This window comes from Chlamydotis macqueenii, chromosome 1 (assembly GCF_036417535.1).
Source record: "Chlamydotis macqueenii isolate bChlMac1 chromosome 1, bChlMac1.mat, whole genome shotgun sequence".
NCBI classification, from domain to species: domain Eukaryota; kingdom Metazoa; phylum Chordata; class Aves; order Otidiformes; family Otididae; genus Chlamydotis; species Chlamydotis macqueenii.
In genome coordinates this window covers 143,233,662-143,250,920 of record NC_141556.1, presented here as the reverse complement: position 1 = coordinate 143,250,920, position 17,259 = coordinate 143,233,662, and the positions used below count along the sequence as shown (strand labels likewise).

The following is a 17,259-nucleotide window of genomic DNA, read 5'->3' as shown; positions in this document are numbered from 1 at the left end:
GAGATAGTAGAAGAGAATCTTTACTGGTAAAGGCAGAGATGCAATAGAAAAGATTGCTCAAGTAGGCTGTAGTATCCTAGTTGTGGGAGTTTTTGAAGCAGGTTATGTTTCAGGTTGCATATGTGATAAAACTGATCCTGTTTTGGGTTAGATGGCCTGAGATCTGTTTCAAACGCATTTTGTATGATGCTTTCAATTTCTCAGTCCTCCCCACAAAAGATCCGTATCATCCCATTGCAGATTCCTTCCTGAACAAGTGATTTTGTCACGCTATGGGTGTGCTTCTCTGTGTGCACAGCTGGCAGCTGCTCCATTTTAGTTGTAACTCCAATTTGCCAATACTTCTGGTCAGTCACTTGCCTTATGTTTGTTTCCAGGCCCATAGTCGTGCTAGAGGCAGAAACAGTCCACATCAAAATTACAGGTCAAAGACTGAAGCCTTTTGGCAGTTGATAGATTACATTCGCAGCAGGAAAGAGCGTATCTCAGCTCTCCTACTGCAAGAAGCTCTCCCCAAGCACCTTCATAGCTGTGTTGGAAGAATCTTAAAAGTATTTGTTTTCCACAAGTTATCCAGCTAGTAATTAACACATGTTCTAGAGACTTAATATATTCTTAATGACATGAAATAACTTTTTTACTTTACTTTTGTGGGTAACCACTTGGAGAGTTTCATCTGAACTCTTCTCTTGTTGAGTGTGTGTGGCAACTTTTGTAGGGTTTCTGATGAGTTATGTGCTGGTTTTCTCGCATCTGTGTTATTCTAGGGAAAAAAAAAAGCCATTGCAATTTGTCTAGTCTCTTCGAAGCATTTGGTATATTTGTGCCTTTTATTCTGCACTCTGTTTGGTTCTGTTCTGTAGCTGTGAGCAGTGTTGTACAAGAAGATTCTGATTAGGAGAAATGTGAAAGCCCTGTGAAGATCAGAGTAGAAGACTGTGGAAATAAGTTGTTTCCACTGTCATCAGCTGCAAGCTTTGAAATGGAAATAAACCTGTGTTTTCTGATACACACAGGAATGAGTGCTAGCATCTGCTGCTTAGCGTGTTGACTGAACAGCTGAGTCTGTGCTATTTGGATGAAAGTTGGTCATTAAAATTGAGATATCTTGAATAAAGTAGTAGAACAAAGCTTCAATGCTTTTGTTTCCCTAGACCTGACAGAAGAGGAGGAGAAAAAGGATGAAAGTTGCAAACTTGACGACTTGCACAACAAGCGGTGTCTTCTTGCAGCGTATTGCAAGTTAATAGTGTATAATGTGGTAGAGATGACTGCAGCTGCTGAGATCTATAAATATTACGTGAAGGTAATGTGTTAGATAAGGTTGCTTTACTTTTCAGTGCATTTTAGTTTTTGAAAGTGACTCCATTGTTTGTGGAAGATGTGGGGTTAATAGTCTTATGGCTCAGAATCCTTCTATAATAGTGAAGGGCTATAAAATCAAGCAGGACTGGGACAAATCTCTCCTCTTTGCTGTGCAAAAGTACCTCACTGCAGACAAAGTAACTGAAAATTGAGTAGAGGGTATATCTGTCTGAATATCTTCTCCTCAGCTTCTCCAGAGACGCCACTGAAGAGAAGCAGTTTATGGCTGGTAGAGTGTTCTCACTGTAGAGCTTCTCACACTGAAGCAGTCAACTTACTTCATGCAGCTCATACTCCATATGCAGATGGCCTAGATTTCACATGAGTCCCGGTGTTTAGACAACTGGTAGAGAGCTTCAGCCGCTCTGAAATGGGTTTCAGGAGGGCTGAGAACAGCACAGAGTGGGCAGTTTCCTTACAGGGCTTTGGAAATACCTGAATATGGATGTTGTTCTTTACTTCACTGGGCCCAAGGCAAGCACTGGTTAAATACAGAAAACTCTCTGTTTCTCTCTTGAGGAGGCTTTGTTCTTTTGTTGTAGTAAATACTTAACAATTTCAGTGTAACTGTAATCCTCACAGTACTCTTAAAGGAGCATGCCATTGCTTTATGTATGAAATAATATAAAAAGTCCAGTTTTCATCTTTTAGCTTGAGTGTTCTGATATTGGAAGTGTTTTACGATCTTCTTGTGTCACATGAACAGTTATGTGTTTTGTGTACTCCCAGTGTTAAAGAAAGGGAATGATAATTCTCATTTGTTTTGTTGCTGTTAATAGACCTACAATGATTTTGGAGACATAATTAAAGAAACATTAAGCAAGACCAGGCACAATAACAAAATTCAGAGTGCCAAGACACTGATTCTCTGTCTGCAGCAGGTAAGGTTATGATTAAAGCAAGAGGCTAGGGGCTCATATGACAGCTGTATTCATATTGGAGTTTTTTACCTACCTTGCCATAATTATTCAAATTCATTGAAAAACCTAGTGAAAGAAATTGTTTCCTTGCCTGTACTTTCTATGTGTATGTTGGTTTTTGCATGTCATAATTAAAACTCCTTTCAAATCATTACATCTGTTTTAAAATGTAGTTTTGTGCATGATTTTTTTGGTCTTGTTTTTAATCTTCAAATGCATAGTGTGTTAGGACTGATGTAAGATTACAGAGTGTTTCTTGGGAGATGGTAGGTGTCTATTCATCTTAACAAAGGTTAAGGATTTTATTCTGTGTTTTACGGAGTACCTCAACTCCTATTGAATTTGAGGAACCACAAATGTGTCTGTGGCTGTCCAGCTCTAATCTCCAGTATTTTTTTTCTGGAAGAAAGTGGGTCGCAGCTCTTCTGAAGGGTCTCAGTTGCTGGGGCTTGCAGCTGCTGACTGATGAGGCCAGTTAGCTATTTTAGCAGCTGCTTTTGCCGGCTCTGCCCATGACCAGAGCTGCTTGTAGCTTGGAGTCGTGCTGTAAGCCACAGAGCAGGCTCCTCCCAGAGGGTACTGACACATGAGCTTTGCTTATTTCACACGCATTGCCAGGGGCTTAGATCTGTGAACTAGCCCCTGAAATCTGAGCTTAGATGAGGCTAAGCAGCATTTGGCTACATATATTCTGCTGACATAGTCAGGACTTTGTGTTTAGGTATCCCATAGACACCAGGCTCTTTTTGGCCATTGCTTGACCTTGAAAGTTAACAGGTTGAAGAGAACAAGCTACCTCCATGTTCTGTTAAGAAAAAAACTGCAAACATAGTTAATTGGGCTCGAGACGTGCTTTTGACCCAGTCTGACTCTCAGAAATTGGACTACGCTGCTGCCAAACTTGCTGCTTTATACTTGCATTCTGATATTCAGACTCTAAGGCAAATTAGACCTCTGGGGCTTGATTCAGAAGCCCCAACAGGAGATGCGATCAGCGGAGCCTTCATCATCCGGAATCGGTTCTCTGTTTATGCACATCATTTTTTTTTTTTTTTATTTATTTTTATCTGTTAAGCATAACAGTGTCCTTTGTGTCAGTTCCTTGTTGTTCCGGTTGTGTGCTTCTGAAGCACATGACTTACCTGCTCTTTCATAAGGCTTTTATCTGTGTAAGCGAACTGTTGCTTGCCACGCATGTCTCTGTGTCCTCCTCGTGCTTTGTTTGCCTGTAGGATTACATGTGGTTGCTTCTCTGCGACTTCTTTTGCAGCTATTTCAGGCACATACAGAAAGCCAAGACAGCCGTAGCGGTGTGGAGTTCTCCTCTGCTTCCTTCACAAATATGAAAGAACTTGCTCGTCGCTTTTCACTAACGTTTGGCTGGGACCAAGTGAAATCTAGAGAATCTGTAGCCATGATACACAAGTATGTGCCATGTAACGTCACTGCATTCATGGTCATTGCTTTTTTTAGTTGTTTTATTACTCTGTTCTTTCTTTTTTTTTTTCTTCCAATAGGGAAGGGATTGAATTTGCTTTTCAAGGAGCTACTGGAATAGATGGAAAATGCTTGCCTCCTAACTTGAGCTTTCTGTTAATCATCAGTGAATTTTCCAGCAAGCTGCTAAAGCCAGATAAAAGACTAGTGTAAGTTAAGTTCTTGTACACTGTCATACACAGTTTGTGTTTTGTGTATGAACATGGGACACTTGACCCTTCAGTGTTGCAGAAGTCACTCAAGGGCTTTTCAGAGAACCTTTGAAATCGATCCACCCCTGAGGCTGTTAGTTTGAGAGACACTTGTAAGAATTTTGTAGTGGTAGTTATTTCAGATTGTATATGCAGTATGCATTCCACATCTCTTTTAGACATAGTTGTGGCCACATATGGCAATTCCTCTAAAGGAAAAACAGTGCTCATTTGGTGGAAGAGATTTGCCACTTAACTGGCTAGTGCAGTGGCAGGAATGCTTTTCTGAACAGAAAAGTAAAGCAGAACAGATTGAGGAAGAGGTGGTGCCCAGATCATTAGTTTGTAATGATCTCATTCCACAGCTTCAGGACTCAATTACTTGAGTTTAATGGAACATATTTGGGATAGGAATATACATGACACTGCTCATAATGTGGATATTTAAATTCAATAATTTACTATTTCAAAGAGAATGTGCCCTGATTCAGTTGGGCCAGTGTTTTACAGTGTTTTAAATATTTACATTTAATAATATAAGAACGATAGCCTTGTTTTGGCATAATGGGGCATTATGCATCTGAACAGAGAGATGTATGATTGTCTCTTATTCCCTTCTTCACCTGCCTCAACTCCACAGTCATTTCTGAGAAGGAAGTAATGTTCTTCCTTCTATTTGATCTTTGTCATTACTTCTCTAGTCAGTGCTGCTTATTTGGGATCTGGATCTCTGCACTTAGACTTCTGTGCACAGATACCGTAAAAACTGTTACAAAATACATAACGGGTATTTCCATTTTCCTGAGAGCATATTTGAAGACATTGGCATGTAAGATGAAACATTAAGACACATCTGACTTTTTGAATTTCTGAGCAAGTCACTCCAGTACCTGATAAGAAAAGTTCCACTTTGGAGAAGAAGTCAGCAGAAAGGGAAAAAACCCCAGCCATCACATCTTGCTGAGCCCTGTGTAGCTTGTTTGCTCCTGTGTCACTTTGTCTTAAATTGGAGCTTAACTTACATGGGTATCATCAACCAGTTTATATATAACAAGGGTCAGGAGTGGTAAAATGTCTACTTTCATGTTACTTCACATGACAAAGACAATTTATTAATGATTCTCAGCTACCCAGACAATGTATTTTAAAAAATGAATTCAAACCCAAAATGCAAAATACAGAATTAAAATATTTCACATATGCTGATTACAACCCCTGGTAAATCTAAAGTGGATAATCTATGGGTAGTGATAACTTCTCTTTCTATTATTGCATTTTTCTCAGAGAGAATCTTTGAGATCTACAACTAGAATTGGTTTTCATAGAATCATAGAATCACAGAAGGATTTAGGTTGGAAGGGACCTTAAAAATCAACCAGTTCCACTCCCCAGGCAGGGTCACCTTCCACTAGATCAGGTTGCTCAAAGCCTCATCCAGCCTGGCCTTGAACATTTCCAGGGATGGGGCATCCACAACTTTTCTGGGCGACCTGTTCCAGTGCTTCACCACCCTCATAGTAAATAATTTCTTCCTAATACCCTCTTTCAGTTTAAAACCGTTCCCCCTTGTCCTATCGTTGCACTCCCAGATAAAGAGTCCCTCCCCATCTTTCCTGTAGGCCCCCTTTAGGTACTGGAAGGCCGCTATCAGGTCTCCCTGGAGCCTCCTCTTCTCCAGGCTGAACAGCCCCAGCTCTCTCAGCCTGTCCTCACAGAGGAGGTGCTCCAGCCCCTGTTCTGTACAGTTTCTGTACAACTCTGTCCATGTTGTCTGGATTTTAAAGAGCCGTTTATCATCTATGAGGTGACACTTGCACAATAAGTAGATTTCTGCTAATCCATCCTTGAAAAACTTTGTCATTTCTTTCACCTCCAAGGAGTAGTTTTTAATTAAACAAGAGGAAAATATTTCAGCATTGATGTGGGCAAATTTAAAGCTAAATGCTGATAATTTTTTCCTAGGGCAATATTTAACTTCTTGACCAGAGGATATATTCCAGAAGTATATTCCTGAATGTATTAGATACATTCAGGTAGGTTTATTCATTGAAAACTTCTGTGGGAAATACAGAACCTAGCAGGGAAATGCATTTTGACTTCAGTTCTTACTGCTTTGGACCTTCCCCCTGCTGCTGGGAACAAATGGGAAACAATAAAATTCACAAGGGGGGAAATTGCAATTTTATCCACAACTACACTCAGACTGTGTTTCTAGAGTAACAGTTTCTATTCTGGGAGGCCTAAAATGCCTTGCCGGGACTGGAGATTATATTTCCTCTTAGAAATATTTAGGTTTAGCTCCATCATAAATTACTGGATGGAATGTTTTAGGTCAACATGAACTTTTAGAAATAAACATCTGGTTATTTTCATTTTTATTATTAATCATAGGATTGATGTCCAGGTCTGTATGTGAACATATGTGAATGTACCTGTAACAGATGAGATACAGAATATGGGCATTTGTTAGAAAGGAGTATATTTCAACACTATCAAAGTGGATGGATTTTAACCTCCTCCCCTGTAATTGCCCGGGCTGTGGCAGTAAAATATCTGACTTGTCAATTGCTCTGTGCCACAAAATGCACACGAGAAATGAATTATTGAATAACAAGGAGCGTGAAGGGCCTGATTCCTGAATCAGTAGGAGTCTTTCCATTGACATTGATAGCAGTTGGATTAAACCCTAAAACAGTAGTTACAATACATGCTTGTTTGAAACCAACAAATTCCATTACCAGGGTTTCTTGATCCCTGGGGCCCCCAGAGTCCGGGACTCTTAATTGTTTCAGAGTCAGTGCTTACCCTAGCCTCCTCCCCGCACTGCTTTTCTTGTTTTGCAAAGCGAACGAAATGTCTGATGTTTTCCAGGCCACACTCCTAATCAAAGAAAGAATAACATGCTGTACAGGCTGGCGTTAAAACTGTCACTTCTGGTATTCGCTGAGGTGGAGTCTGTTTTAACAACACTGGGCTTGATTTTAAAGTGATGAGCTGTAGCTGAAATGTAGTGAATATCCAGTTTCTAATCCAGGGTCAGACTTTGGTTTTCTTTTCTGATTGTTATGAAGTAGGAACGGCTCAACAAGACTTTGTCGGAAATGTCCTGTTTTTCAGAATAAATGTTTGGACGAAACCTCTTTGCTCCAGAAAAAGGTGATAGCTTCACTTGGGATTCAGGGAGGCCCAATGTAAAATCTCTGGATTGAATCAGGCAGAACAGGGATTTGAACCAATGTTTCCCACATCCTGTGTGTTGTCCTAACTGCAGAGCTGTTAACTGTTTCTTGCAGACACTTGAAATTTTATTGGGAACCTGGGAGAACTGGATTGAGTTTGAGATGGTATTTTAGAAAAGTGTTTTTGTCAGTTGTTCTTGTTTTTAATTTTGACAGAACAGGCACTCATGGCGTAAATACCCCATTTCCTGACCTGCTGTACTATTGAATCACAAGGGGCATCTCTCACATGGGATCTCCTTGGCGTTGCAGTCCGTGAGGTGGAAAAGGGTCACCAGGAGAAGGAGTGCATCCTCACAGAGTTCTGCTCCATTCAGACTGCTCCTGACGGCAGCAGCACTTGGCTGTGACTTGTTGTTCTGTAATTCCTGTAGATGTAGTGTTGTTTCTAATGCAAAAATTCAAGCAGTCTTGTAGCTTTGAAGGCATTTGCATTTTAAATATTTAGATATTTCAGAGATGGCAGATACTTCTGAGAAAATGGATGCCCTTTCTTCTTCTTTGACAGTTCTGTCTGCATCTTTGAAGAGTAAAAATGAAGGGTAAAAAATGGAAAATGCCTTCCTAGCAATACTTCCCCTAGATATGAGAGGAAAGATACCAAGTATTCTTATGCTTGCTTTTGGTTTTCTCCAGGTACGCTTACTTACAGAGGTATATAGCAGAACCACAGCCTTGCAGAGGAGACGAATGGCAGCCATTGATTTGGTACAGAAACTCTTTATTGGCAAATGAAGATGAGGAGAGCTCTGTCCTCGGCACTACAGGAGAGTGGTCCCCCGTGGGCACATCTAAGACGTCTTCTTTTAAAAGGAAGTTGTCTAATGGTAGGAAAACTTCTGTATTCTGGGTGAGCTGTTTTTGCTTTGTCCCAGCTAAAATGCACTTCCTGCTTTGCATTAGCAGAACCGCGGTGTGTTGGACGTTGTGAGCTTTCCAGTTTGAACTGTGGTTTTTGCCTTCAGCTGTGTTGTTGTCGTCAGTCTCTTCATCACTCAGTAGCAATAAGGTTGGTCTGGAGACTTTGAGTGAGCCAAATTCAGATAATCTGGAATTCTGCTCTCTACTGAGCTCTGGCATTTGTCAGTGCCATTGAGACTTAGTTCGTTGCTTTCTATTGTTAAGTTAAGGGCGTTGTTACTTTAGGCCCTGTAGATAATTGAGACAGGAGAGGTATTTCCAGAAGCTGATTCAGATCTTCAGCCCAGATGATCTAGGCCAAATCCTCTTCTGAGGTCTTTCTCTCTGTTGAATTTCTAGGGAGCCTGTAAGATTATACTCCTAACTTAAAGAGTTATAGTTAGGTGGCCTGCATCCAGCCTTTAGCAGCTCTCACGGACTTCCAGTCTGTAATGAGATATTCACTGCACGGATCTGGTGGGACTTAGTTAAATGTAGTAAAGCCATTATGAAAACAATTGCCAGTAAAAATGCTAAGCAAGTGCTATGGACTTAGGCAGTTGTATGTGGAAGAAAAGGGATTTTTCCAGAGCGTCTGTTGGTTTCTTTCTTATCCTATCTCAGAAATTTTCTTTTCAGTGACTTGCCTTCAGAAAGGTGCTTCTTTGGGCCTTCCCAAAGGCCCTCCTTTCTTGAGGGTTATGTGGACTCAGCAGTATTGATAGCACTTTTGGATCAGGGCCAAGATCAAAAATCTAGATTGCAAAAATGACCAGCAGGCAAATTAATGGATTTTCTTTTATGTGGCTTTTAGCTGGCTTCTTCCATAAATGAATGCTCTGCTCCAGACCTCCCTTTGAGCTTGGCCCCGTTGCTTCAGTGCTGTGGGGAGCATGCTGGAAATGTCCATCTCAAGACTCTCTGAGGGAGAGGGTGGAGAACAAGTCTCTTCACTGTCTGTTACAGGGTCTTTGCCTGAAACCAGCCAGACTGAAGCAGCAAGCAAAGCTCCAGGCCTGCAGTGTGCTTCCCAGCTTGCCTCTGCAGCAGGGAAAAGCAGAAAGAGGCTGAAATCCCGAGAGATGCACTTGCAGGAGCATTTGCCATTCCTTTGTCCGGCAGGGCTGCGGAGAAGATACTGGTGAGAGTTTTGTATCTTACAAGCTCCTTCGCTTGTCCTGGCATTGGCAGTTGGGGTCTCTCTATCTATCTCCACTTCTATTTTTTGTAATTCTTCCATGGGCAAAGGGTGTGTGCCCCTCCTGTCTTTCTTATGGGCTGTGTCCCAAGGACAGGTTGTTTTTTTTTTTTGTTTTCCCAGTCCATTATCTGCATTTGCTGCTTGAACCTGATTGTCCCCAGTGTCACAGGGCTTCCGTGCCTCCTTGGACTAATGTTGAGTGTGCAGAGAAAAAGACAAGGAAGGAGGGGAACTCCCTGTCCCACTTCTCTTGTCTCTGGTCCTGATTAGAGGGCTGTGGTGTTGGTTACTCCCTGGCTCTGTGCTGCAGGCAGACAGTGAGCGTTTTCTGCATCTTTGGAAGTGGAAGAGAAGCCTTGTCTCTGCAGATCTGCTGTGTAACCGGCGACTTCCTTTTAGAGAGGTGCATGTCTCTGTGCAGCCTTGCACACACGCCTGAGTGAAACCCCACAGAACTTGGATGTAAGAGAGATATTGCAGAAACAGGGAGTCTGGAGTCTACTTTAGAGCCCTGTAAAGCACTTGGAGTGCTCAGTTGGGGTATTTTCCTCTAATACACTTCATGTATTGTGGTGTTAGGTGCCATTTCCCATATTGGTAGGTTAAAAGATGAAATGCAAATCCCAGAAAGATGCATGCTTTTCCAGGTTCTGGGACACTTGTTGAATGGACCTGGTGAATACAAGTAGAATAGGAACAAAAATTTCTTAAACATGAAGGTTTAAGTGAATGTTTTGTTTCTGAACTGCTTTTTTTTTTTTTTTGAAATTCCTCAGAGCATAATCTCTTTCATCCCTGGGAAATACGAGGCCAGAGTCTTTGGGCTACCTTACATGGACATCTCAGCAGCAGATTTTAATATGTGAATTACTCTGCATTAAGCACACTTGTGTAATGTGCAACCTCTTTTTCTTTTTTTTTTCCCAGCAAAGATGAGATTAAGACAGAAGATGTCTCAGAGGAGGGTCAAGCAGAAGACACAATTGAAGATGTCGATGTTGATGTGGTTGGTGCAGACTAGGTAATTCTGGTTCAGGTTTTCCAGCTCTGAGGGCAGCTGTAGTTGAGGTGAGTGAACATGAGTTCAGAATCTCCAGAATCTCCTGAGTACCCATCTAGCAGCAGAGGGCCCCTTTGAGGCTGAGAAAAGGGATTTTCCCTTCTGCATTTTTAGGCAATTCTTACTTTAGCACCTAGACATCCTAGATACATTGAACACAAGCTAGGATGCATTAAGAGGAGGATCCAGTTTCCTTTTTTCCCCGTATTGTGAAGCTTCTTGATTAAGAGCCATTTGCTGCAGTTGCTTTGTGTTACTGACACATTGCAGGGATGGCACTGCTGCGTGGCCCGCAGAGAATGGCTACTTCAGAAACCGTGTTTGCATTGTGCTCTTTAGATCGAAAGACTCGGAATGTGTCGGATCACTGGTCAGCCCTGGGCTCTTGCTGGAGTTTTTTTGCGCTTTTCCAGTCAAGGCTGTTGGGGAGATTAAATTGTCCCCAGACCAGCTGGGGGTTTTGAAGGGAAGAATGCAAACGTTGTGGGCTTGAAGTGGCAGTCAGCATAGCCTGGGGGTTGTCTTGTGGGCACTGGTTGCCTTTGGGATCAGATGAATGTTTGGCAAAACTGCAGCTGTCTGACTGGGTCTCAGCTCAGCCCTGGAATGGACACTTGCAGCAGGGAAGGACCTTTAGCCCTTTGGCCAGTGAAGTGCAAGGACTCAGATAGGGTGTTGTACATTAGGGGCCTTGCAGCAGTACTGAAAGGGGAAAAAAAAAAACCAAAAAACAAACCACCCCAAAAAACACCATGAGGTTTTCTATGCTGCAGCCTGTCACATCCCTGACGTCCTCTAAAGGTTTGCTGTGTCAGCCATTGCAATGGGCTGAGCATTTCCTTCAAGTTTTTCTGCTGTATTTCTTTTGCTCTCTTAACTTCTAACAGACTGTAAACCCAGTGTTTGGCAGACAGCTTTTTTTTTTGATTCAGGCAACTCCTTGATTTCCAGTGGCTCTGGTTATCTGGGATCTAACAAACAGCCACATTCAAAGACCTTGTGTGATTCTTGACTTTCTAAATGAGTTTTTCCTGTAGAGTTGAGCAAATGGTTTCTTTTCATATTTGAATGGTGAGGTTTTTTTTTTTTTATTTTTTGTTTATTTAAAGAAAGAGGACTAGAAGGAAAAAAAAGGGACTTTTACCTTTTCTTTCAGTCATGTGCCTGCAAAAATGTAGACTGTTTGGACCAGGTGCTTGGAGCAGCTGCTGTTGACGATATAGATAATAAAAGAATTGAAATCGGTTCACCAAGATTGAAGCCACACAGAAAATGCACTACTTATCTAGTATGTGGCCTTTCCCTGTGGTGCCATTTCTGGGCTCCTTGTGGTATAGAAATGTTTCTTTCCTTCTGCGGAAGTTAAACGTAGTGCTTCCCAAGAGCCAGCTCTGCACAAGCTGCTAGATTGTTAGATGCTACACTCTTACTCTGATTCCTTAGGTGCTCTTACATGATGTTTTCTTCATAGCATGAGACTGACTGAATTTTTTTTTTTTCTTCTAGTATAGGACAGTTAAGATGCTGAGATGATAAATGGAAGTGAAGAATACGCTACCATTTTTTTTTGGCAAATTGTTTAATTGAAAATGGGGTTGTGATGGCATCAACCAAGGCAGCAGGAGATATGTATCATCAAGTCCAATCTCTGCCTGTAGGCACCCACCCACTGGTTACTAGCACTGCGGTTGATTTCTCCACATTGCTGTTTATGGGTGCTACTGATTTTGCTGTTGCACCGCTAAGGTTGTGGGTGTTATGAACATCATTACTCATCTGCATCCTGGTTCTTGATGCTGTCTTGGAAAAATTCCCAACCTAAGGATTGGCATGAGGGTATTGACAAATACGGAGTCAAAGACTGTAAACTAGGTGACGCAAGCTTGTGTTCTGGTGGATGTATGCTTCTTTTACCATTTGAGATAACTGAGATGGGTATCTACTTGTTTACTTGTCCCTGGGAGAAAGGAGCCTGGCCCTGCTACGAATGGCGACCTGCTGGGTGATGGCAACTGACTTGGCAGTGCCATTTCCTGCCCATAAGATGGAAAACCTGGATCAAATTGTCTGAAAGTATTTCTAAACTCCAGTACTTACAGAGATGTGGCTAGTGGACTGTGGGGATCAGGAGCTGTTCCTAGGAGACTTGCATCAAGGCTTCTAAGTAACAAGAAACAGTGGACCAGTTGATTATTTTCCTCTGCAAGAAATCCTTCATACACAGTGATCATGTAGTATTTACTTGGAACATATAAGGCCTGAAGAGACAATGTAAATAGGCTGTAAATATGGCCCTTGAAAAGCAGTTTTTCCATCAAAAATTTGGAAATTATCTTCATTTAAGAATATTTCAGAGGCAGTAGGCTGGGGAGTGCTGGCTGCTTTCGCTGACCCTTTACTGCTCCATGGAATTGTACATTGCATTAATCCTATCAGCTTTGGTTTATATAGAAATATATATATATATATATATATAGGATTGTAACTGTGCAAAATAAACTACAGAACTATTGCTCTCCATTAGTACTAAAAAAAAAAAGTGCAAGTAATATTCCCACACTAAGGCTGGAGAGAGAAGAGCAGCAGCACTACTGGCCTTCCAGTTTGCCCTGTTATTGAACAGACTGAGAAGTGAGCTCCCATGAACATGGAAGTGAAAGTCATGACTGTCTCCCAAGTATCGGGTATCCTGAAGCAGAAGAAGTAAAAGCATTGCTTGATTTTTTACGTAGTTAAGTGTGCAGTAGGCTAATGCAAGGGGAGAGTGCTGATTCTCAACTTGTTCTGTTCCCCTGTGACTCTGTCAGTACCCCCCCGAGACCTGGACTGTGGTAGCGATGTTTCCCTCACCCAGCTAGATTTGTGCAGCTGGGCCCAAACATGTACCAGCTAGGCAGAATACAGCTGGACTACAAACCCAGTTCTACCTGGGACCACATCAAGTATACAGGTGCTTTAATTCTTGTAACAAAGGACTAGGGCTGGAAATTACCCTTCCGGGGGACGGTACCATCATCTTTATAGTTCATCTATTGCAAGAAAAGGCACTTCCACAAGAATTTGCTCTACTAGATCTGTGCACATCCTTTAAGAAAAAAGCAACTTGATTATCACAAGATAATAGAGAGCAGGATTTAACAGGCACTTCATTAAGCATGAAGTAGCAACAGCTGCAGGCCCTGCAGAAGCGATGTACCCTGCATCACAGCTCTGTTCCATGGAGAAATGGTCCTGTGTGATGAGAAAGCCCTTGGCAGAACACTGCCCATTTATAAGCCCCCTTTTTAAGAAGTGGAGGTTCCAGCTGCAGTGTTTCAGGTAGGGAAAAGCAGCTCTTGAACAGCACTAGAAGTTCAGTATCATCTCCTGGAGGGCCAGTTGGTCATCTCCTTTCCCACACCACCTTAGGGAACAGAGCTTAACATAAATGCTCTGTGTTTCCCTTCTGTTTAAAAACCCCAAACCATGGCCAAGTAGCAAAAGGTACCTGACCAACGCTAGAGAAATTTACCTTTGGTGAGTTTTCATTAGAAGTGGAATGATCAACCCTGATTTTAAGAATCCTTTGAATGGTATTAAAATGACTTGAGTTTGCCCTTGTAAGGTTCACTAGCAGACAGTAGTGGTAAGTTTCATTACTTCAGATACACAGGTCTGTAAGCCTCTACATAAGATGGCGTGATGAGCTGAGTGGAACAGATTTCTCTGTGCCACTTCCAGCTCTTCAGCAACACTGAAAACCTGCTACAATGTGATTGCTTTGAATGTGCAGTTTGGTGTAATTATCCAGCCAGACTGCGTATGTGTGTAACCTATCATATTTTAAACAAATCTTTAATAGAAAGGAGTTAATTGTACGTAGCACATAGCATAATAATTACAACTGTTAAATTACATGTATGAAAATCTTTATTTGAAAATACAAACATGATTTTTAAACATTTTAACAGATCTACACTGCAACCAAAAAAATAACTTACATCTTTTTGTACATTTTTTCCCCAACAAAATCTGTTTAACAGTAAGAGCGAGGCAACAATTTCAAGCTGCTGTGACACTGATGAATATCCATGGAATGTGTCAATAGCAAACAACTAAGGGGGGGGACAAACAAAAGCACTGAATGCCCACAACAAATTAGTGCACATCACTGATCAAGTAACATTTATACAAAGGATTTTAAAAAAATTGGTTCCTTCTACACGAATTAACATGCTCATTTTGGATCAAGTATGAACACTAAAACAGACTTCATTATTACATAGTCTTTTTATAATGAACATCAATGAAAAGACCAAAGTTTAAAAGGGCAAGCAAAATTAAAGTTGGGGCAAACAAGGAATACACAGAGAAGAGAAGCAACTTGTCTCAGGCATTCGCTTTCCTTGTGCACTAATACGCTCAGCTTGTCAAATGAAACTCTGCTTGTAAATGAGGGCTGAATCGTGCACTCACAGTCACGGCTCTTCCTTGCCAAGGCATGAAGCCCCTAGGGCTGTCTATGAGCATATACACATCGCAGGCCAGGTATAAATTGTCTCCTTGCCTCCCATACCAGGACAGGAGGACCTGTTCATGTATGGGATGGAGATGGTCAGTGCACCACACATCAACTTCAAGATAATTATACAGGTCTCTTAAAAACAGTAGATTAATTTTCTCTAAAGTCAAATATTGTTATTCTTCCAAAAAGGAATTATGCAACATCTGTAAATAAATATTTTACTCTATTTTACAAACTATAGACTATTGAATAAATACAAAAGTTTCATCATTCCATACAAATGTGCTTCTTTTATTCAAAAGGTAGTGTAGTGATTAAATATTTTTAGCACAAAACTAAGCTGACTTCCTGGACAGAAAACCCACTGAAATGTATAGGTGTGTAGCAGACCTGCTGCAGACTGTTCCTTCTCTTCTGCAAGTGTTGACCATAAGCAACCACTACTCAAAGTCCTCTTCGTAGTCATATTCATCCAAGTCTACATCAGCAAGATGGGAAGGCATTTCAAAAAATGGTCTTTTTTCCATTTGATACTTCAGTACATTGGCTTTCTGGTGGTCTACAGGATTCAGTTCTGCTTCATACCTAGGAGTGGGCAAATAAAGAGTCCAGTTATGTCAGGAAGTGCCTAAAAGTTAGAACACTAACGAGGCACCTACAGGAAGAACATAATTTCCAATATTTTGTATTTACAGTAAAGAAACATGACCAGAAGCAGCACTAGGTTTCTCTAATAATTACATAAATTTACCCTCCCATCACACGCAGAACTCATTGGTGAGATACGCAGCTTTACTGAAAGGGTTCAAAGCACGTACTGCTCTAGTGGACTACTCTGAAGTTAGAAATGGTCAAATGCAAGACTTAAGTACTTGACAGAACCCCCTCAAGTTCTTTTCAAGAAAGCTGAAATTAGACTTAATTAGGGGAAAAAAACCCCACAAACTATACCTGCAGTAGGTAAAACAAAAGAGAAAGAATACTGAAAGTCTTAATAAAATGTGCATAAGCACAAGGAAGTGATAGAAACCATGTATTTAAAGCAGACACTAGAAAGCAAAAGCAAATTTTTAACCCAAAATTACTGATAACCAGCTGCTGCTGATGGAAGTTAACAGATGGAGAATGAAATGTAAAGTTTAACTAACTCAAGTTGGTTGATATTTAAAAAAAGATCTCCTTCAGCACTGTTTAGGTGAGATCAATCTATAATTGATAGCTGCTAAAAAATTAAACACAAATCTCTGGAGATTTATGATGTCAGATTAAAGAACTGACCACTTCCTGGGCTACACTGACTCAAGTTCATGCACATCTTCCCACATGCTACTGAATCTCATCTCAGCACGTCATTATTTGCATCCACTTAACAAGGTGAGGCAAAGAATGAGCTTTAGACATTACAATGCCTGTTCTCCAAATGTGACTTCATAATGGCATTATGTGGTGATTAGAAGTACTCTTTCAGAGAAAGACATAGGGCAAAGAAGAGTGAAATACTAAGAATTCACTATGAACACTAAAATAGAGCAGCATTAATAGCAGAGGTGGGAGGAAGAACAACATTTGCCATTGTGAATGCAATTCTGTTGAAATACTTCACAGATAAACTATTAAACATATTAAGCCAGCTTCACCACCATTTTGAGGAAAACAAATCTAACAAAATAGAAGATGCTTTGATAACATCAGGTAAAGATTAAGCAGTAAGTAGAAACAGTTCCTGATTTTCTTTCATTTTTTTTTTCCTGATTTCATTCTTCCCAGGGATATTAAAACCACAATTCTGTGAGCACCAATCAGTGCTTAGTGAACAGAATACCTTGGGTTTCTCCCACAAGTTCACCGCTGATTTGAACACAAAACAACAGTCATCCTAAGCGTTACTTCACTGAGTTACACATTTGAAAACAATGGATTTGGAAGAAAGATGCCTATTCTGCCAAACAGTTTTGGCTCACAAACCTGTAATTTTTTGTCTTCCATATAATTAATTCCATCTTTTTGAGAAGGATTTATTTTTTTAAACAAATATCTTGAATGCACCTTTTGGATTTGTCTATTGCATAACAATAGAGAGGTGACAGCAGCTTTTCCAGTCATTAAAAACGGTAGTATGAGGATGTCTCAGATACTATTTGTATGTTCCATCCTTCCTATACTCAGAAGACTGTTACTCAAGTGTTATTAGACCAAATGAAAATCCCCCTCTCTTCCGAGGCTCTGGTGGCCTCACAGAATAAACATCACATTTACTCCTTTCCAAGACATTTAAGTCAAAGAAGTTTAGAAATGCTGTCCCAGTTTTACACACCTGGGCACTAAAATTGAGTTACTTCTCACAGTATTAGCAAGCCTATTGCTACTTCCCAGCACAGAGGT

General features: G+C 40.9%; 2 protein-coding genes across 7 annotated transcripts in view; one reads left to right on the top strand and one right to left on the bottom strand.

Annotated features, from left to right (window-relative positions):
- LOC104487020 (cohesin subunit SA-2) overlaps positions 1–13,315 on the top strand; it is a 60,231-nt gene extending 46,916 nt beyond the window's left edge. Inside the window, exons 26-33 of one of the 5 annotated variants that reach the window (XM_086768726.1) lie at positions 1,155–1,306; positions 2,145–2,246; positions 3,556–3,710; positions 3,803–3,931; positions 7,849–8,039; positions 9,079–9,253; positions 10,241–10,334; positions 11,885–13,315. In XM_086768726.1, the coding sequence (XP_086624852.1) occupies positions 1,155–1,306; positions 2,145–2,246; positions 3,556–3,710; positions 3,803–3,931; positions 7,849–8,039; positions 9,079–9,253; positions 10,241–10,334 (998 nt within the window). In that variant the 3' untranslated portion in view covers positions 11,885–13,315. Of the gene's footprint in view, positions 1–1,154; positions 1,307–2,144; positions 2,247–3,555; positions 3,711–3,802; positions 3,932–5,935; positions 6,007–7,848; positions 8,040–9,078; positions 9,254–10,240; positions 10,382–11,884 lie in introns of those variants that run through there. The other 4 variants (XM_086768719.1, XM_086768732.1, XM_086768740.1 and 1 more) reach the window with 4 other exon arrangements.
- Positions 13,316–14,264: 949 nt separating this feature from the next.
- PPP2R3B (protein phosphatase 2 regulatory subunit B''beta) overlaps positions 14,265–17,259 on the bottom strand; it is a 49,618-nt gene continuing 46,623 nt past the window's right edge. For both annotated transcript variants that reach the window (XM_010117816.2, XM_010117817.2), the window contains exon 13: positions 14,265–15,462. In XM_010117816.2, the coding sequence (XP_010116118.1) occupies positions 15,318–15,462 (145 nt within the window). In that variant the 3' untranslated portion in view covers positions 14,265–15,317. The remainder of the gene's footprint in view (positions 15,463–17,259) is intronic.